At 46.8% G+C, this 17916-nt stretch overlaps 1 protein-coding gene across 2 annotated transcripts in view; it reads left to right on the top strand.

Moving 5' to 3' along the window:
• LOC110506517 (uncharacterized) overlaps positions 1–17916 on the top strand; it is a 290413-nt gene that overhangs the window by 248327 nt on the left and 24170 nt on the right. The window contains exons 14-22 of one of the 2 annotated variants that reach the window (XM_090222312.1): positions 2527–2673; positions 3795–3887; positions 6929–7016; positions 8097–8347; positions 10475–10633; positions 10720–10812; positions 10944–11099; positions 11794–11877; positions 13399–13566. In XM_090222312.1, coding sequence (XP_090078438.1) covers positions 2527–2673; positions 3795–3887; positions 6929–7016; positions 8097–8347; positions 10475–10633; positions 10720–10812; positions 10944–11099; positions 11794–11877; positions 13399–13566 — 1239 coding nt within the window. The remainder of the gene's footprint in view (positions 1–2526; positions 2674–3794; positions 3888–6928; positions 7017–8096; positions 8348–10474; positions 10634–10719; positions 10813–10943; positions 11100–11793; positions 11878–13398; positions 13567–17916) is intronic. The other variant, XM_090222311.1, reaches the window with a different exon arrangement.

Here is a 17916-nt window from a genome sequence, read left to right as displayed (position 1 = left end):
GGATGGCACATCAATGCGAGATGTGGCAAGAAGGTTTGCTGTGTCTGTCAGCGTAGTGTCCAGAGCATGGAGGCGCTACCAGGAGACAGGCCACTACATCAGGAGACGTGGAGGAGGACGTAGGAAGGCAACAACCCAGCAGCAGGACCGCTACCTCCGCCTTTGTGCAAGCAGGAGCAGGAGGAGCACTGCCAGAGCCCTGCAAAATGACCTCCAGGAGGCCACAAATGTGCATGTGTCTGCTCAAACGGTCAGAAACAGACTCCATGAGGGTGGTATGAGGGCCCGACGTCCACAGGTGGGGGTTGTGCTTACAGCCCAACACCGTGCAGGACGTTTGGCATTTGCCAGAGAACACCAAGATTGGCAAATTCGCCACTGGCGCCCTGTGCTCTTCACAGATGAAAGCAGGTTCACACTGAGCACATGTGACAGAGTCTGGAGACGCCGTGGAGAACATTCTGCTGCCTGCAACATCCTCCAGCATGACCGGTTTGGCGGTGGGTCAGTCATGGTGTGGGGTGGCATTTCTTTGGGGGGCCGCACAGCCCTCCATGTGCTCGCCAGAAGTAGCCTGACTGCCATTAGGTACCGAGATGAGATCCTCAGACCCCTTGTGAGACCATATGCTGGTGCGGTTGGCCCTGGGTTCCTCCTAATGCAAGACAATGCTAGATCTCATGTGGCTGGAGTGTGTCAGCAGTTCCTGCAAGAGGAAGGCATTGATGCTATGGACTGGCCCGCACGTTCCCCAGACCTGAATCCAATTGAGCACATCTGGGACATCATGTCTCGCTCCATCCACCAACGCCACATTGCACCACAGACTGTCCAGGAGTTGGCGGATGCTTTAGTCCAGGTCTGGGAGGGCATCCCTCAGGAGACCATCTGCCACCTCATCAGGATCATGCCCAGGTGTTGTAGGTCATACAGGCACGTGGAGGCCACACACACTACTGAGCCTCATTTTGACTTGTTTTAAGGACATTACATCAAAGTTGGATCAGCCTGTAGTGTGGTTTTCCACTTTCATTTTGAGTGTAACTCCAATTGATTTCCATTGATCATTTTTGTGTGATTTTGTTGTCAGCACATTCAACTATGTAAAGAAAAAAGTATTTAATAAGAATATTTCATTCATTCAGATCTAGGATGTGTTATTTTAGTGTTCCCTTTATTTTTTTGAGCAGTGTATATCGCCCTCCATGATTTCACTGGCCCGTCTGATTAGCTCTGGGAACCCTTTTGTTTCACCTGTCCTACGGAGGGTAGCTCTTCTAGCAGCATTTTATTAGTCCTAGTTGCTCCAGGCCCCCTGGCCTTGAATCCTCTCTATAGATCCCCCACTACCCCCATGTCCCTATGTCCCCTGCTCCCCTTGTCCTGTCAGGTGTGTGTCTGAGGCAGCCTAGTGCTGTTGGTGGCTTTGGGCCTCCATCAGAGACTCCAGAATAGATCTTTATTTACAGCACAGAAGTTGGAAACAGCTGGTCAATCCATTTAGCCTAAGGCCACTGATTTGTTCGTATTTACTACAACACCCAAAGAAAAGCCGGATTTTTTCCCCTCTCTCTTTCCTATTGATCCAGCGCTTAGAAAATCTGCTCTGCTGTCTAAACACTATTGATCCCTCCCTCTCGACGGCAGGCTACCCGCACCAGTGTATAAAGGGACTGGATGAATTGAAATTTAATTTCCGACAACTTGTTCCTGTTATTTCTACCCATTTTTTGAGGGTGGGGAACATGCGCTGGCGAGTCAATAGGCGGTTGGCGGAGGGAGGAGCAGTGGGGCGAGACTCGCTATGTCATACCAGACCGCACCGTAGTGTACAGCCATGGACAAGCCAGCCACACACACGGGCCCCAGCCAGGAATGAATTCCTCATTGAATAAGTTCCCAGTGATCATTATGGGCTATTAGGGCCTGCCGTAGGCCAGCCTGCCCTGCTCTCAGGTCTCTCAGGCCTGTCAGCAGCCAGTTGAATGGAGAGTCACAGCTACATCACAGAGCCAGCCAACACCCAGAGAGAGAGCTGGAACTCAGTGCCAACATCCAGACCTTTCAAACATATGAATCGTATGGAGTTTTATAGCCAAATGAAGAGTCTTGTGAGGAACTACCCAACATGTCCTCTAGTCTGATGATGTTCTCTAGTCTGATGATGTCCTCTAGTCTGATGATGTTCTCTAGTCTGATGATGTTCTCTAGTCTGATGATGTCCTCTAGTCTGATGATGTTCTCTAGTCTGATGATGTTCTCTAGTCTGATGATGTTCTCTAGTCTGATGATGTTCTCTAGTCTGATGATGTTCTCTAGTCTGATGATGTTCTCTAGTCTGATGATGTCCTCTAGTCTGATGATGTTCTCTAGTCTGATGAGCTGCTTGTTGTCAAGCCTTTAGTTTAGCAGGATGCTGTTGGTTGTGGTTTCGACCAGGATGTGTGACCATATCTTACCTCTCTTGAGCAAAAGGTGTGTGTGTGTGTGTGTGATTGACATTATTCTCCTTTCTATGCCCTCTAGCTGCAGGACAGGAGTGCTGAGGTGCAGAGGCTTCAGAGGTCATTGGCTGAGCTACATGGACGAGAGATGGAGTGGGAGAGAGAGACATCTGCCCTGCAGGGCCAGCTGGGCCATGCCAGAGAGGAGCTCCACACCGCCATCCTCAGGGTGAGCCCCGAACTGCATCCTGCCCCTCCGCAACGATCCCCATTGTGTTCCACTCAGACGATTAGCACTGAGATATAGTGGTACATAAAAGGGGAGGCCCTGTTTTAATTAGCATAAATATTCATATAATGACCGGGAAGCCATCCCACGTTCCATTTCAGGCTCTTAGTGTTAATACATATTTTAATACATTATCATTACCACCATCATAATTCTCATTATGGTAACTGTAATTATTCGATTTATGACAGAATTATTATTTTGTTCCCTGCAGCCATCCCTGTAAAACCACATTTTCCCTTGTGTATGGCGCTCTCGGTCTCCCCCCTCAAAAATATTGAACGGGCACTGATAAAGATAAACACACAAACACCCCAGCCTGATGGCTCCTGCGCCTGTAAAACACTCAATCTGAATTGCATATCCGCCTGGCGACCAGGCTTGTCATAAGCCGTATTAAGAAAAATGGTCACACGGTTTGACATAAATTGGAAAATGACATTTGGAAAGCGGCCGCTGCTGTGGAAATTAGAGATATTAAAATTATAAATCAGTGTCTGGATGTGCAAGGGGGTGTTGAGGAGAGGCTGAGTGTTCTCTTCCTCTCCATGTCCCTCCCTTTCTCTCTCTCTCTCTCTCTCTCTCCCTCCCTCTCTCTCTCTCTCTCTCCCTCTCTCTCTCTCTCTCTCTCTCTCTCTCTCTCTCTCTCTCTCTCTCTCTCTCTCTCTCTCTCTCTCTCTCTCTCTCTCTCTCTCTCTCTCTCTCTCTCGCTGTGTCTGTCTGTCTCGCTTGCTTCTCTTTCTTTCTCTGGGGACAGCAGAGGGGGTCTGGTCCTACAGGGACTTCTCTCTGGACCAGCGACCCTCTCTGTCTCTGCTCCGTAGGGACAAACACTCCCTCTCATTTTGCAGTGAAAGTACTACTGGCGTAGTGTCCTGTCAGCTGATTTAGCAGCTCTCACGCTCTAACCTGCTAATGGATCATTTCAGAGGTGTGATATGCATAATGCAAATGTCTCCGCTGACACCTTTAAAAACAGACACTTCCCTCTCCCATGTGTGCCTCACCTCTGCCCTCCGGGTGTGTGCGTGTGTGTGTGGGCATTTGTGTGTTTTGAGCAGAGGCAGGAACAGCAGCAGAAGGAAGAGCTTTTTGGTGAGCTGCAGAGGGAGGTGGACAGACTGAAGAATGAGAGACAGGAGCTGCGAAAAAAGGTAATTGAGTGTTCTGTCTATTGACAGCATCAGTAACACACACACACACACACACACACACACACACAGAGAGAGCTTACGAGAAAGGCATTTCACTGTACTTGTGCATGTGACATTACACACACACTGTCTATAACAACCTTCCTTTGCTCAATGAAAAACAGTAACCCTACTCATATAAACACACATGTGTACAGTCCAGTACCTTCAACTGCTCATTCTTCATACTGCCTGGCTGGACTGCACATCCCTTCCTTTCATTGAGCTCAAAGAGAGGCTCCACAAAAGACTGCAACTGCTGTGGGGCTACGTGCCTTGACACTGCCGACCCTGAGCTATTGAGGAAAAAAAGACATCTGCTTTAAGATGAGGCGCAGCTATGCTACCTTCAAGGCGTGGGTTAAAGCCTCTTTTCATCCCAGGGGGGGGGGGGGGGAATATTACATCTTTGTGTCCCTGGGGGAGGAATGTTGCATTCAGATACAGGGTATTTGTGTTGCGAGAGAAGAGGTCAAGAGTGATGTCATCCTCCTTGGATCTGGAAGAAGAGAGGTCACCTCTATAAGAGCAATCCCACCCAGACTGGGTTCATGTGCCATTCTCTGCCCTCCGACTCTCAAGATGTTCACACTCAGATTGAACTATCACTTAAAAAGTTTCTGAAGATTTCATTTCCATCAGGCAAGTCTTTCCTTGCTCAATATCTGCTGTTTACCGTAAAGCGCTCTCTAAGGCCTCCACTCAGTTCGGCTTCATTTCCCTAACTGCCAGAGTTCCAGTACAGCTGAATGTCACCTCCCTGCCAGGGGCCACTGTTAATAAAGCCCGGGGGCCCCAGGGGCCTGAGGTACCTGCGTCAGCCTCTCCTGTCCTGGGAGGTCTATATCGCTGTCGCTTCTCCCTCTTCTCCTCCACACACACCCTCGCCCCCTCCATCCCTCGCTCCTGCCCTCCCTCACTCCCACCCTGCCTCGCCCTCGCCCTCCCTCACCCCCGCCATCCCTCTCCCCTGCATTACCTCTCCCAAACTGCCCAGCCACAGCACCAATATTTCAGCACTTTTTACTCCTGCTGTAAGTTTTTGCTGTTCTCTCTTAATATTTAAAGAGGTATTCCTGAAGAGGTCAAGGAAAGAAAGGAGAGGCACTTTGTCTTATTAAGGATTCAGATGCTTCTCACTCCAGGTCTAGTGAGGAGAGAGGGGGGGGAGGTCCAACCACTCAGTAGGACTAGATAGCAGCATTAGTTATTCATCTGGACTGGACCTGTTGTTGAATGTCAGGAGACTTAGCACTATTGAGAATGTGAATGCTATTAAAGTCCCAGTACAGTCAAAATTCTGTCTTTTTGTATCATATTGTGCAACAGCTGATGAAATAACACTGTACATGTGTGGAAAAACTCTGTAAATGTGATCATTGTATTTCCAACCAGAATCAGGAAATAACAATCTACACAATACCTTCTAATCAGCAGGTTTTGCATGGGTGAAGTTTTGGCTTTCCTGTTGACATCACTAGGCAGTAAATTAGTGAATAGGCCAATAACAAGGAGTTCCAAACCTCTCTGCCAATAACAGCAAGTTTTCAGTTCCCCCTCCCCACTCAGACCACTTTTCTTTTCTTTTTTTCACCTTTATTTAACCAGGTACGCTAGTTGAGAACCTGTTCTCATTTACAACTGCGACCTGGCCAAGATAAAACAAAGCAATGCGACACAAACAAACACAGAGTTACATATGGAATAAACAAGCGTACAGTCAATAACACAATAGAAAAACATAAAGTCTATATACAGTGTGTGCAAATGGCGTGAGGTGGTAGGAAATAGGCCATAGTAGAGAAGTAATTACAATTTAGCAAATTAACACTGGAGTGATAGATGTGCAGATGATGATGTGCAAGTAGAAATGCTGGTGTGCAAAAGAGCAGAAAAATAAATAAAACAATATGGGGATGAGGTAGGTAGATTGGGTGGGCTATTTACAGATGGGCTATGTACAGCTGCAGCGATCGGTTAGCTGCTCAGATAGCTGATGTTTAAAGTTAGTGAGGGAAATATAAGTCTCCAGCTTCAGCGATTTTTGCAATTCGTTCCAGTCATTGGCAGCAGACAACTGGAAGGAAAGGCGGCCAAAGAAGATGTTGGCTTTGGGGATGTCCAGTGAGATACAGTGGGGCAAAAAAGTATTTAGTTGTGCAAGTTCTCCCACTTAAAAAGATGAGAGAGGCCTGTAATTTTCATCATAGGTACACTTCAACTATGACAGACAAAATGAGGGGGAATAATCCAGAAAATCACATTGTAGGATTTTTTTGTGAATTTATTTGCAAATGATTGAAGTGTACCTCATCTTTTTAAGTGGGAGAACTTGCACAATTGGTGGCTGACTAAATACTTTTTTGCCCCACTGTATACCTGCTGGAGCACGTGCTACGGGTGGGTGTTGTTATCGTGACTAGTGAGCTGAGATAGCAAAGACTTATAGATGACCTGGAGCCAGTGGGTCTCGCAACGAATATGTAGCTAGGGCCAGCCAACGAGAGCATACAGGTCGCAGTAGTGGGTGGTGTATGGGGCTTTGGTGACAACGGGTGTGGGCAGCGAACGGTTGAAAAGCATGTATTTAGTTTTACTAGCGTTTAAGTGCAGTTGGAGGCCACGGAAGGAGTGTTGTATGGCATTGAAGCTCGTTTGGAGGTTTGTTAACACAGTGTCCAAAGAAGGGCCAGATGTATACAGAATGGTATCGTCTGCTTAGAGGTGGATCAGGGAATCACCCGCAAGCAAGAGCGACATCACTCCCAGACAGTCCCAGCAAAATTCTTGTTTGATAAATAGTTTTTTGCTAAAAAGCTATTTTTGTTTCTTTTTGACCATTTTATTGGAAAACTATTACAGTAAGGTACTTAATTGTTACTCAGAATGGATTTTATATTGATATAAAATGGCTGCTTTGTTATAACAGCCCTTCTGTGTAACCTCACACTCTATCTCTTCACCCTCTGTGTACTTAACATGTTGTGTGTGTTTCTCCTCAGCTTTGTGGTAGAGAAGAGGAGCTGAAGAGGCTGAGAGACGAGCAGCATCAGCTCAAGGACAAGGTCTGTGGCTCTGGGCTCTGGCTGACACCTTTGTGCTTCCCCCGAACAGGATGACACACAATGCTGCTTAACAAACCCTCTCCTCTCACGCTGCTGTGTTGTGAGGTGCCTGACTGACTGACACAACGTGGGCATCTTCTAACGCCTGCTTTCAACCCTTCAACTTCACATTCACCTCTTAAGCAGTGGGAGCCGACGTGTAATGAGGCTTTTGGTCGGCCCTTAAAGGCCAAAGAGTGGGTCAGGAGCGTTCCCAGGGATTGGTGTGGTGTGTGTGTGTCTGCGTATATGCACATGTCTACTGGGCATGGCCTTGGCAGCCCACACTAATGAGGGCTCAGACAAGCCCTGTCCCAGTCAATAGAGGGTGAAAGTGGGACAGAGCAGAGGGAAGACCTGGGACAGAGGGTGATAATCTGTAGACGGAGGGAGAGAGGGAACAAGAGAGAAATAGAAAAGGGTCAGACGGGCGTTTTAGGTGGTCTGCGCTAGATCCCTGTGTGAGGTGAGTAACCCCGGACGAGTGTTGAGCGCTGGGCCTGCGTGTTTTTACAGCGCGGCTTCACTGTGCTTTGGGACCGCAATAAACGACGGCCTTCAAAGCACAGCCAAGCTCCACTAACTGCTGAGTGCTTCTCTGGTGGTTGGACAAGATTACTCTCAAAACAAAGTGCAGACAGGTTGATTGATAGAAGGGTCTGTAGAGGTGCGCGCCACAGTGTTTATTCACACCCTGCTAACACTCGTTTGTTTCATTCGCATGGACTGTTATGTGCTGATCCTGTTACTGTGTGAGTTTGTCAGTTCATAAAGAATAGTCCTGCTCTTTCAGTGGGTTTTAGTGGAAACTCACTAGGGCTGTTATAGATGTGTTGTTTTAACATCCTGGGAACTAGCTGTGACAGGAGGGACAGTCTGCTCTGTGCCACAGCAGACACCGTGATGACGAGCGTCGGACGTGTTTACATGAGTGTCTGTACTATGTCCTTGACCGTTAACGTGTGTGTTCTTAGTGTGTGTGAGTTGTGTTACTAGATGTCTCCTGACTGATATGAATGACTGAAGATGTCTATTTGAGGATATAACTGACTGTGACTGTGTGTCTATGTGCAGGCTGACGTGGTGGGTCGGGAGCTGTGGGAGGAGAGTGCCCAGCGTGACAGGGAGCTGTGGGAGTGGAGGGACCGCTACCATGCTGCTTCAGAGGGACTTAGGCTGAGGGAGGCTGGGCTTGAGGAGGTGCAGAGGGCCAGGGACACGGCCCTCAGAGGCCTGAGACTACAGGAGGAGAAGACCCACAGTCTGGGGGCCCAGATGCAGGAGCTGCAGCACAGCCTGGACGGCCTACAGGGCAGGGTGAGTGGTTGGGACTGGGCAGGTACAGGGAGCAGGGTTGAGGGTGTGGGGGGGGGTCAGGGGATAGGTAGGAAGAAGAGGGGAGAGGTGGAAGGGAGTCTTGGCCTGGGGAGGAGGGGGAGGTGTAATGGTTCTTGGAGCTGTGGGGGTCGGGGGGAGGGAGCAGGGTGTGGGGGGGTCGAGGGACAGGTAGGAAGAAGAGGGGAGAGGTGGAAGGGAGTCTGGGCCTGGGGAGGTGGCATGGTTCTAGGAGCTGTGGGGGTCGGAGGGAGGGAGCAGGGTTGGTGACGGTGGTGTGGCTGCAGTGTGGGTCTAGTGAGGACCCGGTCAGGCTCCATCACATCAGGTCACTGGGGTCTAATTAAACTGAGCTCCACATTAGGCTGCAATCTGCAAACATGTACAGGGAATTCATTTTTTTCCCCCCACTCCTCGCTTTCAAGTGCATGGCCGTGTTAAATGCATATGACCCCCTTGGTTTTAATTACAATTTTGTGCTTAGCAGGCAGGTTAATGACGCTCCTTAATGGGCTCTGTGAAAATTAGCCTCACAGAGAGAAAGGATGTTTGCTTTTTTTTTTACTGATGTCTTTCTTTCTTGTCATTTTATTGTTTCTTGTGATAAAAAGGACATTATAACCCAGTTAACTACCACTGTTAGAAATAACTCCTGTAGGTAAACTGAAAATCACTCAGCCATAACCCTCTCACAATCAGAATGTTCTATGTGGAAATAAGGCTCCTCTGTTTCAGACCCCCTCTGTGAAAGCATGTGTGGTGAACCTCAGACTGACCTTGTGGCTCTCTGTCTGCTCATTCTCCTGTGTCTGTCTGTCTGTCTGTCTGTCTGTCTGTCTGTCTGTCTGTCTGTCTGCTCATTCTCCTGTGTCTGTCTGTCTGGTCTGTCTGTCTGCTCATTCTCCTGTGCTTGTCTGTGTGTCTCGTCTGTGTGTCTGGTCTGTCTGTCTGCTCATTCTCCTGTGTCTGTCTGTCTGCCTGCTCATTCTCCTGTGTCTGTCTGTCTGTCTGTCTGTCTGTCTGTCTGTCTGTCTGTCTGTCTGTCTGTCTGTCTGTCCGCTCATTCTCCTGTGTCTGTCTGTCTGCTCATTCTCCTGTGCTTGTCTGTGTGTCTCGTCTGTGTGTCTGGTCTGTCTGTCTGCTCATTCTCCTGTGTCTGTCTGTCTGTCTGGTCTGTCTGCCCATTCTCCTGTGTCTGTCTGTCTGTCTGTCTGTCTGTCTGTCTGTCTGTCTGTCTGTCTGTCTGTGTATCTGTCTGTGTCTGTGTCTGTGTGTGTGGTGGTTAGAATCCTCAGCCACTCTTTAGATACCCCAATCGACAACCAGCCCTCTCCTCCCCAGCCCACTCACCCATTCCACATGTTTCCAGTATCAGTGTTGTTGTTAATTGCCTCATCCCAGTCAGCCTCTCTCTGTCTCTCATGCGTATGATTACTCACGACAAAATAACACTATCACTATAGCCGTGTGTTTTCATTACTCGGGTACCATTGTGGAGTCTCATCATATTTTAACAGATTTGGGCAACAAAAACAGAGAGAGAAAGCTGCTTTATCAATAATTATGTGTAATCCACAACAATTTCACAGAAGCTCAATAACAGCAGCAGAAATGGTTCTGTATAAACTCTTATTCTCCAATTTACAGTGAAATGGAGGGATGTAGCTAGCAGACAAACCCATTTCCCTAAAACAGGAAACATTGTCTTGCTTATCTAGGACATGTTTTTTGTCCAAATGGGAAACTAACTGGACAGAACGTCTATATATATATTGTGTTCTTTTCTAATGTACAATTGTGAGTGTTGCCACCATTAAATGGTTCGTTGGACTATTACCTATTTATGTGTTATTCTGTGTGTCTATAGGATGGAACTAAAACCATCACGCTCTTTGTCATTGTTTTCCTGTATCCCAGTAAGACGGAACATAGAGAACAACAGTAAATAAACGTTTGATTTGAACCTTTTTGCTTCTTGCTGATTGCAAATAATGCCTGTGATTTGAACAGGAAAGTGCTTTCCACATAGCTATTACTGTACAATCAGCCTGTTCTCTGTCCTGTCCTTGATGTGTTCTTCAGTGTGTTACGTTCCCTCCTGTCCCGCAGCTTGCCCAGAAGGAGGAGATGGTCGTGGCTCTCAGAGTGAAGCTGCAGGACCATGAAGAAGACGCCCGCGTTCTCCGCCAACAGCTGCTCTCCTCCCAAGATGCACTGCAGCAAGTTGCTGCCGAGCTGAGGTCATGTAAAAGAGAGAGGGATAAGCAGGTAAGAAAAGGAGTTTCATTTGACCCATTAAGAGCCATGTATTGGCATGTTTATGACAATGGAATGACACGTGTCACTTGTCGCAGGATAGCCAGTGTGTGGAGACAGAGGAGAGACTGGCTGAGATCAGAGCTGATCTGGTCCAACTACAGCAGCAGCATACCACCTGCTATGCCCAGGTACTTGAACCTTGATAGAAAGTCACTCGTACATAATATTCTAAAATGGTCTGTAGGTTTATCCATATACTGTACCTCTGTTATTAGCCTATTTTCTGTTAGACCCACACTATTTCTCTGTCTGTGTGTAGCTGGTCCAGGAGGAGGCTGGGGTGGGCAGGCTGAGGGAGGAGCTGCGTGAGGTGAGGGAACAGAGGGACAGACTGGCCTTTCAGGTGACAGAGAACCAGGACCTGAGCCATGACCTGGACCTGCTCAATGAGAAACACAAGGCTGCACAGCACGAGGTACTGGCCTTAACATCTCTCCTCCATCTGTCTCCTCTCCCTCATCCAACCAACCCTCGTTGTAATGCCCCTTAGCTGGTCAGCTCAAAAACAGCCAATCAGAAATGTCATGGCCTTTTTTAAACTTTTTTTAATTGAACCTTTATTTAACTTGGATCAGGATGTTTCATGTTTCATAATGGATTCCGAAATACAAAATGTCTTTACCAAGGTCATTGTTAAGAATGTGTCGATATAGTGTAGTTGTCAGGGTATGCATGAAGGGCTGTAGGAAGTCAGGTGCAGGAGAGCAGCTATTTGGTATCAAACTGGAGCCTTTTATTTGGCGAACCAAAAGCACACTGCACAAACAAACACGAAATTTGTGCAACCAGCCTACCGTGCGCATACATGAAAACGTAAAAAATACCACACAAAGACATGGGGGAAACAGAGGGTGAAATACACAACACATAATGAGGGAAATGAGAACCAGGTGTGTGGGAAAACGAGACAAATCAAATTGAAAATGAAGACTGGCGACGTCGAATGCCGAACACCGCCCGAACAAAGAGAGCCATCAACTTCGGCAGAAGTCGTGACAGTAGTGTTGTTTTAAGTCTTCACAGCAGAAGAAGAACCATACATACTGACAGGTAAGGCAGTGTGAGTTGAGTGGAAGTAGGGACTGACCAAGGTGTGTGGTTGTGCTCAGGTGACCAACAGGGATGAGACAGTGCTGAGACTGACCACAGAACTGAGCACCGCGCAGGAACACCTGAAATCAGCTCAGGATGAGGTGAGGCCTGAGATCTAACGCATCTCTTTTTAATTAGTCATCATGGATGGGGTTGTACAGACCTGCCTAATGCAGTCTCTACAGCCATCGAAGACGAGTCCTAGTGCTGCCGGTTTATAGAGGGGCTAGTTCAACTCAAATCCCCCCCCCCGCCCCGTGTATCCCTGAGGAGAAAGCTCAAGGACATGGTGACCTTGTTAGTGTCCAGCCAGCCCTGTACCTTGGGACTTAGAAAAGACACCTGACTGTGTCCCATGAACCTTCTGTGTTATTTCAGAGTTTTCTTCTTGAAGGAGAACTTGTAGAGGACGTGTCAATGGCCGTACGCTGTGTTGTGCTGGTTTATTTATTCCTCTCTCTCTGACTGGTCAGATATTTGTTTCCCAGAGTGTCCTTGTGTTATAAATGGGACAGGCCTGTCACTTCAATGCTGAGAGGATGTTTTGACTTCCTTGAAAGATTTTTATTTATTTAATTTTGGGTTGGAGGAGAGCGGTGAATAATGCATTGGGAACCTGCTACATCTACTGTTTTTATCATTAGCATGCAGCCCAAGTTATCTGCAGAATACTTATGAGTGCCAGTGAAATGTTTGTGATGTTATTTATTTATGTTGCCCTCTCAAATATTCATTTGTTTATTTATTCATGGCAGAACTAACTGCAATTGGAAAATTCATTTTTTGCTGAAGGGCACACGCCCCCCCCCCCCCCTACATAAAGGAAAGGGGGCACATCAGGCCTGTTAGTAATTGCTTTACGTGGCGTTTCCTGAGACTCACGGGGGGAGATGTCATTTAAACTGAGCAGACGGGTGAAGAGAGGGACTGAGAGAGAGAGATGGAATGGGTCGGGTTGAGAGGTGGGGATGGGAGGGGAGAGGAGTTTATCACTCACTCGAAACTTGCTGCTGGAGTGGGTGGTGTTTTTATTTAACCTTTATTTAACAAGGCAAGTCAGTTAAGAACATATTCTTATTTTCAATGACGGCCTAGGAACAGTGGGTTAACTGCCTTGTTCAGGGGCAGAACGACAGACTTTTACCTTGTCAGCTCGGGGATTTAATCTTGCAACCTTTCGGTTACTAGTCCAACGCTGTGACCACTAGGCTACCTGCCGCCCCAGGGGGGAAACCACATATATCCATATATATTACAGGGAATCTGATTCCACTTCTCCAGACAACAAGCTCTACAGGTCTGACTACAAGCAGAATAGAGGAGAACACAGTGGTTTTGTGGTTGTCTCTGGTTGTGTCCATGCTCCCCTGCCTTCTCTTCTTGTCTGCTCACAGCACTGTTTTCTTTAATTATATGGACTGGGATTTTGTTCAATTTCACACTTGCGTCCACACATGCAGCAATTGTTTCCTGATAAGGGATAATGTGTTACTTAACATTAAATTATATGTATATTGTGTCTGTCTGTCTGTCTGTCTGTCTGTCTGTCTGTCTGTCTGTCTGTCTGTCTGTCTGTCTGTCTGTCTGTCTGTCTGTCTGTCTGTCTGTCTGTCTGTCTGTAGCTGTCAGTGCAGGCTCAGCAGGAGCAGGCCCTTGGAGAGGAGGTGCAGAGGCTGCAGAAGGAGGTGAGCTGTCTCCAGGGCAGCCTGAGTCAGAGAGAGGAGGACATGGAGGCACAACTACAGACAACTGGCCAGCTACAGCAGGAGAGGGACAGCCTGTTCACACAGGTCAGTTTACACACACACACATCATACCACATCCTTAGTGAGACTATTCAACACTGTTTACAGTAGCTACTGGAATGATGATCTTTAGATGGATGGGCTTGGTGCCAGGCCTATTCTATAGCTGCATAAACTATACAATATTAATACACACACCATAATCTATATTATCCCATATCCTATTACAGCATGTCTAACACTCTCATCCCTCCTATTACAGCATGTCTAACCCTCTCATCCCTCCTATTACAGCATGTCTAACCCTCTCATCCCTCCTATTACAGCATGTCTAACCCTCTCATCCCTCCTATTACAGCATGTCTAACCCTCTCATCCCTCCTATTACAGCATGTCTAACACTCTCATCCCTCCTATTACAGCATGTCTAACCCTCTCATCCCTCCTATTATAGTATGTCTAACCCTCTCATCCCTCCTATTACAGCATGTCTAACCCTCTCATCCCTCCTATTACAGTATGTCTAACCCTCTCATCACTCCTATTACAGTATGTCTAACCCTCTCATCCCTCCTATTATAGCATGTCTAACCCTCTCATCCCTCCTATTATAGTATGTCTAACCCTCTCATCACTCCTATTACAGTATGTCTAACCCTCTCATCCCTCCTATTATAGTATGTATAACCCTCTCATCCCTCCTATTACAGCATGTCTAACCCTCTCATCCCTCCTATTACAGCATGTCTAACCCTCTCATCCCTCCTATTACAGCATGTCTAACCCTCTCATCCCTCCTATTACAGCATGTCTAACCCTCTCATCCCTCCTATTACAGTATGTCTAACCCTCTCATCCCTCCTATTACAGTATGTCTAACCCTCTCATCCCTCCTATTATAGTATGTCTAACCCTCTCATCCTAACCCTCTCATCCCTCATATTACAGCATGTCTAACCCTCTCATCCCTCCTATTACAGCATGTCTAACCCTCTCATCCCTCCTATTACAGCATGTCTAACCTTCTCATCCCTCCTATTACAGTATGTCAAACCCTCTCATCCCTCCTATTACAGCATGCCTAACCCTCTCATCCCTCCTATTACAGTATGTCTAACCCTCTCATCCCTCCTATTACAGCATGTCTAACCCTCTCATCCCTCCTATTATAGTATGTCTAACCCTCTCAACCCTCCTATTACAGCATGTCTAACCCTCTCATCCCTCCTATTACAGTATGTCTAACCCTCTCATCCCTCCTATTATAGTATGTCTAACCCTCTCATCCCTCCTATTACAGTATGTCTAACCCTCTCATCCCTCCTATTACAGTATGTCTAACCCTCTCATCCCTCCTATTATAGTATGTCTAACCCTCTCATCCCTCCTATTACAGTATGTCTAACCCTCTCATCCCTCCTTTTACAATATGTCTAACCCTCTCATCCCTCCTATTACAGTATGTCTAACCCTCTCATCCCTCCTTTTACAATATGTCTAACCCTCTCATCCCTCCTATTATAGTATGTCTAACCCTCTCATCCCTCCTTTTACAATATGTCTAACCCTCTCATCCCTCCTATTATAGTATGTCTAACCCTCTCATCCCTCCTTTTACAATATGTCTAACCCTCTCATCCCTCCTATTACAGTATGTCTAACCCTCTCATCCCTCCTTTTACAATATGTCTAACCCTCTCATCCCCATATAGGGTTGTAAAATGGAGGTAACTTTACAAAAACTCCCCGGTTTTAAAGGAATGCAGTTTGTAGAGTTACAAGCTTGATGTAATCTTTGTTTACTAGGAATTTGGGACCAAATACTACATTAATGCAGATAATACTTTTGGTCCCCTAAATTGGGGGGACTATGTCCAAAAAGAGCTGTAATTTCTAAACAGTTCACCCGATATGGATGCAAATCCATAAGTGCTGGAGTACAGAGCCAAAACAACAAGAAATGTCCCTCTCCCAATACTTATGGAGGTCTATAAGGGCACAGAGCGAGACCCAAATGCAGACACGGGAGGCAGATAGTTAGAGTCTCTGATATTTATTATAATACAAGGGACAGGCAAGAGAGTTGTCGTGGACAGGCAAAAGATCATAAACAAGGTCAGTGTCCAGGAGGTACAGAGTGGCAGGCAGGCTCGAGGTCAGGGCATGCAGTATGGTCAGGCAGGCGGGTTCAGAGTCAAGGCAGGCAAGGGTCAAAACCGGGAGGACTAGCAAAAGAGAGAAAAGAAAAGCAGGAGCACGGAAAAACACCCTGGTTGACTTGACAAGACGAAGTGGCAACAGACAAACAGGGAACACCGGAATAAGTACCCAGGGACTAATGGGGAAAACGGGTGACACCTGGAAGTGGGTGGAGACAATCACAAAGACAGACACAAACTATGAGAGAGAGCCCATGGTGTGGCTGTGTTATGTGCAGTAATGTGTGCTGTTGAGGAGAAGCAGCAGAGACAAAGGAGTGGGCAGTCAGCCATCCCTCTCTCTTTCTCTCCACGGCATCAACAAACACAGCACAGCCGTGGAATTCCAATTAGTATCATTTAATTAGAAGTGGGCACAGTTCCTTCATTTCTTTGAATCTTGTTTATGCACCTTGATTGTTTCACAATATAGATTTATTTGAATTAGCTAAGATTGATTAAATTGCATTGATTCTGTATCCTTATTCAAAAGAAATCCGCATTCCTCCTCCTCCCCCCTGCTATGTTATTTTTCATAATTACTGGTACAGTCTGGGACTAGGGCTGGGGGTTGTAATAGTGACAGCTTTGACCATTTTGTAATCAAGGATAGATTTATCGTTATTTATTGCATGTGCTGTCACATTGTTGTGACGTGAAAGGCGTTTTTTGAGTTTGTGGACCTGTGTGATCGACCAAGTTTGGTGTTCTGTTCTGCCTCAGTCACAAGATAAGATAGTCAGACTGCTCTTTTGTCTTTAGCTGAGAGTTCAGCCTCTGTCCACTCGACCGACAGACAGACAGACAGACAGACAGACCTGAGAGCACGCACCTTGGGTGTGTCGCAGCGGCTACAGACGCCATGGTTAACACCAACGTCTCCTTCCCAACCCAGAGCTCTTTTAATTTTGATTGATGACTCCGTTTATCTTCTGCATAACAACCCTCCACCCCCACCTCCCCCCACTCTCCGTTTTCCCAGCTCCCGCTGCCTTCCACACACACCCAGTAAGAAAATTATATTAGAAACAAAATGAGATTCGAAATTTTATGTTCGACAAGTGACTTGATGAAAGGGTTTCATTGCAGGTCCTGATCCATGGAAATGTTATGCTAATAGTACTGCTAGCCAAGCGATCTAGTTGGAAATTAATCAGTGGTTGAGCTGCGAGAGAGAGAGAGAGAGAGAGAGGGAGGGAGGGAGAGAGAGAGAGAGAGAGAGGCTGCTCTATAAACACCCTTCCCCCCTTCCCTCACCACCTCTCTCCCTCTCTCTAGCACTGAATCTCATCAAAAATAGCCATGGGGTGTTGTCTGTGTGATGAGGTTGGGAGAGAAATAGGGAGTTAGAAGATTACACTGCAGCTTAGCACTGATTGATGCAGTAATGTATGCAGCAGGCCAGGCAGACAGGCAGGCTGGCTGGCAGGCAGGCTGGCTGTATTATGGATTAGAGCTCCCCCCTCTCTCTCCACATCAGTCCCCTTCCCTATATCTGTCCTAGTATTATTATATTTATCCTCTTCATCTGTCCTCTTTTCTCTGCATGTATCTTTTACCTCCATATTTGTGTATGTCTACACAGCTTGTGATGTCACAGACTGCCTCAATCCATCCTCTCACTTCCTCCCTCCCTCCATTCCTGGGAGACGTCAATGCACTGGAGTCACTAATGGAGTCATTAACAGATTTAACTCATTTAAAAGAACACAATTAGTGCTGGGGTCTTAATGATGTTTGTAAGTTAAATGCAAACTAATCGTGTTTCTCTCTACCTCTCTCTCTCTCACTCTTCTAGCTTAGAACTCAGTAAGAACGAAGGAGTAGATGAATCACAGAAGTGTTTTATGGGTGTGGGTGCATGTCTCCCAGCCATGTTACAAGTCTGTGGGATTTATTATTTTTACCCTGAGAGCCATCTGTTACACTGCTCCTTATTTTTGTAATGCATCATCAGCCAGGGGAAAACTAATATTATCCCATCTGGGATATTGTACTCTGGAGTGTAATAATGTAATGTAGTGTAATGTGGTGTCATTAAAGTGCCTCGGTGGAGCTGCAGGGAGAGGAAGGAAGGCTGAAGGAGTGTATTGTATCATATCTGTCTGTGTGTCCCCACACACACACACACACACACACACACACATACACACACACAAAAACACATACACACACACACACACACACAAAAATACAA

This window comes from Oncorhynchus mykiss, chromosome 26 (genome assembly GCF_057628025.1).
Source record: "Oncorhynchus mykiss isolate SJ-2025 chromosome 26, ASM5762802v1, whole genome shotgun sequence".
Classification (NCBI taxonomy): domain Eukaryota; kingdom Metazoa; phylum Chordata; class Actinopteri; order Salmoniformes; family Salmonidae; genus Oncorhynchus; species Oncorhynchus mykiss.
This window is presented reverse-complemented; position numbering and strand designations above follow the sequence as displayed.